Here is a 5,233-nt window from a genome sequence, read left to right on the forward strand (position 1 = left end):
AAGGAAAAAAGGAAAAAAGGAAAAAAGGAAAAAAGGAAAAAAGGAAAGCTAATTGCAAAAGGAAAAATCTAAAAAGCAAAGAAATTCAAATAAAGAAGAAAAAAGGGGAAAAAAGAAAAACAAAAGTTATAAAGTAAAAAAAATCTAGGAAAAGAAAATAAATGTAAATTCCACAAGCTGGGCATTTCCCACCATTCCCTGTTGAGCTCACTCACTGCTGGTAAATGTCACCCCTGGGACTGGCAGCACTGCCATGACCCCACGGGCCACCCATGTCCCCTCAGCAGTGCCAGGGCGTGTCCTCCAAAAATCCCCATGGCGTGACAGAGCCTTCCCCACACCCAGGAACAAAGGTGTCAGACCAACGAGCCGGGGTGGTGTCCCCATAAACCCCATGAGATACCACAGCACAGGAAAAGGTGTCTTCAGGGTGTTTTGGGAGGAAAAAATGGGAGTGGGGGATGATGTTGCTGATGCCAGGGGTGTTGGCAGCCCTGGCATTGGCCATGGCAGCTCTTCGTGCATCCTCATCAGCCCCACACACATCCCAAAAGCAGGATGAGGAGCCTCCCCCGTGCCCAGGCAGAGGGAACAGACAACAAACACCACCAGGAAAGCAACACCTTTATTTAAAAATAAAAATATAAGGGAATATGGTTTTCTATGTGGATACTGGGGAGCACTCTGGGCTCTGCACTCCTCTGCCCAAGGGAGCCTGGATCCGGCACCCAGGGCTGTGCAAATCCATACGAAACATTCCAGAGCCTGGAGCTCTCCTCAACCTCATCCTCACACAGAGGTGGCTCCAGCATGGAGAGGACAGTCCTTGTAACATGGATTCCGTGGAGGGAGCCACGGGAGAGGCACAGCAGGAGGTGTATTTACTGTTGGGAAACGTTTCAATACAGCATTTCTGTCTCAGGAGCAAAGCCGAGGGTTTTCCACCCAACAGCAGCAGTGGAAAACCATCCTCCAGCCCCCTCTGGGAGCCCCCAGCCCCATCATGCTCGTTGTGCCTTCTTGCTCTTCTTCTTCTCCTCCCTGAGGGCCGTGTCATGGGCTTTCCTCTTCGCAGCCAGTTTGTTGGCCTGTGGAGAGACCCCTGGTCAGAGCAGACCCATCTGCAGACCCTCAGTCCCACCAAACCTCCAGCTGTAGGTGGGGATGGATCCCATGGCACCAGGATCAGGGGTGGGACACAGAGAGCGGCCACGAGGCAGTCCCGAGGGAGCACGAGGAGCTCTGCCCTGCCCTGGGGCAGCCTGGGGGTGCTGGGGAAGGGGCTGGTAGAGCCCAGACCACCTGCCCTCAATGCCTTCTCCAGGTACAGAGAGGAAGGAACAAGGAGATTTGGGAAGAGCCCATCCCAGGATGCCGGTGAAGGGCCCTGTCCCACAGAGCTCGTACCTCACGGACTTTGCGCTTCTTGCCGAACATGATCTTCTTGTAGAGGTATTTCTCCCTCTTCTTCATCATCATGATGGCCAGGCGCTTCTCCTCGCTCTGCTGCTCCTGCTCCAGGCGCTGCTTGTCCTCCACCCGCACCTTCCCCGCCGTCACCTTCACGGGAAGTGCCTGTGGGAGCCAGAGAGCTCAGGAACCCGGATCCCAGGAATCCACCACCCCCATTTCCAGCCCATTCACTGGGGGCCACAAAACAGTCGCAGCTCCCTCTGAACCTGAGCAGGTCCTAAGTGTGGGTGGGAGCTGCAGCTCACAAACATGGGGCCCAGAGCATCCCTGGAAATGTTCCAGGTCAGGTTGGACGGGGCTTGGAGCAACCTGGGCTAGTGGAAAGTGCCCCTGCCCATGGTGGGGGTGGAATGAGATGAGCTTTAAAGTCCCTCCCAACCTAAACCATTCCAGGATTCTGTGAGTGCCCCAGCAGTCCCAGGACAAGAACACTCCACAGTGAGCAGAGCCTCAGCAGGGGCAGTGCCCACCCGCCTCCTTCCAGAGCACCCACCCCGCTGCCAGGCACCCACCTTGTTGCTCTGAGTCTTCTGCTCTTCCATCTTCTTTAATTTCATCTCCTCTTCCCTTTCAGACTCATCTTCCTCCTCCTCTTCTTTGTCATTGTCATCTTCCTCTTCCTCCTCCTCTTCTTCCTCTTCCTCACTCTCCTCATCTACAAGGAGAGACCGTGGTTACCCTTGAGGGGCTCCAGAGCAGGCGCTGGCACCTGCCCAGCTCTGAAACTCCTCCCTGGCTCCCATCACCTGGGTTCTCTCCCCGCTGCAGGGCCAGCAGCTTCAGCTTCTCCGGAGGCACGTAGTCACCCTCCTGCTCCGTCACGAAGGGTGACAAGTGCGGGGGCAGCAGGACACCCGGGAAGTAATCGGCCACGGGCAGGCACAGCTTGGCATTGACCGAGTCAAACACCCACTGAGGCTGCAGGTAGTACCTGGGGGAGGCAGAGGGACCCCATCTCAGGCTCTGGAGCCCGTGGGACAGCTCTGGGGTGGCCCCCATGGCCGTTCTGGGGACAGGCCCCCGTCTCACCCACCTGCCCACCACCTGCTTCTCCACGCGGGGCCGGTCGATGATGTGGTGGGTGATGGAGGGGTCGGTGGCGTCATAGGTGGCCCCAATGCACAGGGACTTGTCCCAGGAGACCTGGCCACCAAAGCTCCTGCCAGAAAAGCCCACCAAGGAGTCAGGCAGGCTGGTGGGACCCTCGGGGTCACCTCACCCGCGGGACATGGGGCAGGGTGGGCCCAGAAGTGCCGGCAGAGGGGCTGTGGGAGGCCAGGGCTGCCCAAGGTGTCCCACCCCCCACGCACCGGATGACGAAGGCCAGAGGCTCCCGAGGCACCTCCCTGTTGAGGAAGAAGCGCAGCCCCTCAAACAGCTTCTTGTGCTTCTCCAGGGCCTCCTGCTCCTTCTTCTTGGCATCCATCTGCTCTGCCGTCTCCTGCTCGGAGCAAAGCCTTCAGCCTCCTCCCCAACAGCCCCTGCCAAGCCCCCTCAGCAAGAGGAGGGTCTCAGGTGCTGTCCCCAGACTCCCAGGACCTCGCTGGCCCTGCCAGCCTTTGCCTGGGCACAGGACAGGCAGGCATGAGTCCCCCACCATGCTCTTACCCCCTCCACCGGGAACTCGTCCATCTCCACCTCGTCCTCGTGGGTCGGTGCCACTACTCGGGCCAGGCTGGAGCTCAGAGCTGACAGTCTCTGCAGTGGGAGGAGATGGAGTCACATCCAGGGGGTGGGAAAAGGGGCAGCCCCATGGAGGAAAGGGATTTCTCAGAGCCAAAAGACCCAGGGACTGGGCAGAATTCAGCCTCCTCCACGGACAGTCCCCAGCACGGGGCAGGAGGGTCTCCTGCCACACAAGGGGAGGCCAGTGGAGCTCGAGGCCAAGCCCAGCTCCTCCCTACAGGGACAAGGAGTTTGGGATCAGCCCCCTCCACCCCTCAGTCCCATGGTGTCAGCAGCATCCCTCACCTCCAGGTAGCTCTCTGAATCCATGGCATACTCCTTGCCCTCCGTGGGCTTCAGCTCAGCATCAGCCTGGCTGTCGATCTGGAGAGGAACAGAGGTGGGGAGGCAGCTCCCAAACATCCCCCCCTGCAGCACCCCAGGGTGCACACCCAGCAGTGACCCCATGGCCTCACCTTGGGGGGGTAGAGCAGGTTGAGGGAGTGGTAGAGGCGGAAGTTGACGAAGCCCAGGAGGGTGGTGTAGAACTCAGTGAAGGTGGCCATGACCCGGTAATCCACGTCTGTGGGGTGCTGCAGGCACACGGGGGGGAGAATGTGTGGATAAAGGACCCTCTCTGCAGGGACAGGGCCCATCCCATCCACATGGGGAGGAAGGTCACGGAATATCCCCATTTAGGAAGGGACCCGCAAGGATTGTCAGTCCAACTCCTGGCCCTGCACAGACACCCAACAATCCCACCCTGTCCCTCAGAGCGCTGTCCAAACCCTCCTGGAGCTCTGGCAGCCTTGGGGCTGTGCCCACTGCCCTGGGGGTGCCCAACCACCCTCTGGGGGAAGAACCTTTTCCTAAGATCCAACCTAATCCTGCCCCCTTCACAAGTCAGGTCACAGCCACCGGCAGACCCTGGGCAGGGAGAGCTCCCCAGGCTGCAAGCAGGGTCCTGCTGCCACCCCTCCCTGCTTGGACACATGGAACACCTCATCCCATCATGGATGGGGACCTTGGGGCTTGGCCCAGGGACTTCAAATCAGGGTGAGGAGTGCAGGGTGTGGTAGAGCTGGACAAGAGCAGGACAAGGAGGATGAGGACAAGGAGAATGGCTTCCCACTGACAGAGGGCAGGGATAGATGGGATATTGGGAAGAAGTTGCCCAGAGAAGCTGTGGCTGCCTCTGGATCCCTGGAAGTGTCCAAGGCCAGGTTGGACAGGGCTTGGAGCAGCCTGGGCTAGTGGGAGGTGTCCCTGCCCATGGCAAGAATGACACGATCCTTAAGGTCTCTTCCAGCCCAAACCATTCTGGGATTCTATGATTCAAAACCACAAAGCCCCAACCTAACTGTGCCCAGCCCTGGAAATCCTGGGAGTGAATGGAGAGGGCACTGCTGTGCCCATGACCTCCTGCCTGCCAAGGTTCCAGCATGGTGGCACCCACAGCCCCCCTTGTCCTGCTGTGTAGGGACACAGCAGAACCTCCCTGCTCAAGGCTGCAGGATCTGACTCATCCCTTCCCTGTTTCCCTCGTTCCTGCACGTTAATCTTTAATGGCTGGTAAAGGTGTGTATTAATAGCTGAGGACATGAAGAACTGAGGAGACTGGTACAGGCAGCCCCGGGGGTAACAGAGGGCTGTGTCCACACGTGCCCCCTGAGCCAGGCCCCGTGGGCTCACCACAGGCTGGGCACTGCCTCCTCTGCCTCAGGATGGACCCTCAGCCCCTCCCTGGGCACAGGATCCCACCGTGCCCTTCCCAGGCACTCACGTCGTGGGCGAAGGCGTAGGGGGTGATCCAGGTGACGGGCTGGCCCAGCACCTCTGCCTGGTAGTAGATGCCCTTGATGGAGAGGAAGACCTGGCAGGAACACAGTGAGGGCTTAGTGGGAGGAAGGCCACGGGGCTGCTGTGTCCCTGTCCTTGCTCCCCCTTCCCTTGGCTTGGTTGCTTCCTCCTCAGGGAGGATCAAACATCCCGGTGGGACACACACCCCACCGGCAGCTCCAGCACAGCTGGGTCAGAGTCCTCCCAGTACCCTCCCAGTGCCCTCCCAATACCCTCCCAGTGCCCAAACCCACCA

General features: G+C 59.1%; 1 protein-coding gene across 1 annotated transcript; it reads right to left on the minus strand.

Annotated features, from left to right (window-relative positions):
- Window positions 1-607: 607 nt before the first annotated feature.
- On the minus strand, window positions 608-5,017 carry PES1 (pescadillo ribosomal biogenesis factor 1; the record flags this gene model as incomplete). The annotated part of the gene is made up of 10 exons (XM_027706460.1): window positions 608-1,088; window positions 1,408-1,575; window positions 1,986-2,128; window positions 2,220-2,404; window positions 2,507-2,632; window positions 2,784-2,914; window positions 3,082-3,171; window positions 3,445-3,522; window positions 3,615-3,731; window positions 4,922-5,017. Coding segments are annotated over 10 exons (1,221 nt in total), but the record flags the coding sequence as incomplete, so codon positions are not given.
- Between the last annotated feature and the right edge of the window lie 216 nt (window positions 5,018-5,233).

This window comes from Neopelma chrysocephalum, unplaced genomic scaffold, assembly GCF_003984885.1.
Source record: "Neopelma chrysocephalum unplaced genomic scaffold, ASM398488v2 Primary Assembly neopelma1_376, whole genome shotgun sequence".
Taxonomy (NCBI): domain Eukaryota; kingdom Metazoa; phylum Chordata; class Aves; order Passeriformes; family Pipridae; genus Neopelma; species Neopelma chrysocephalum.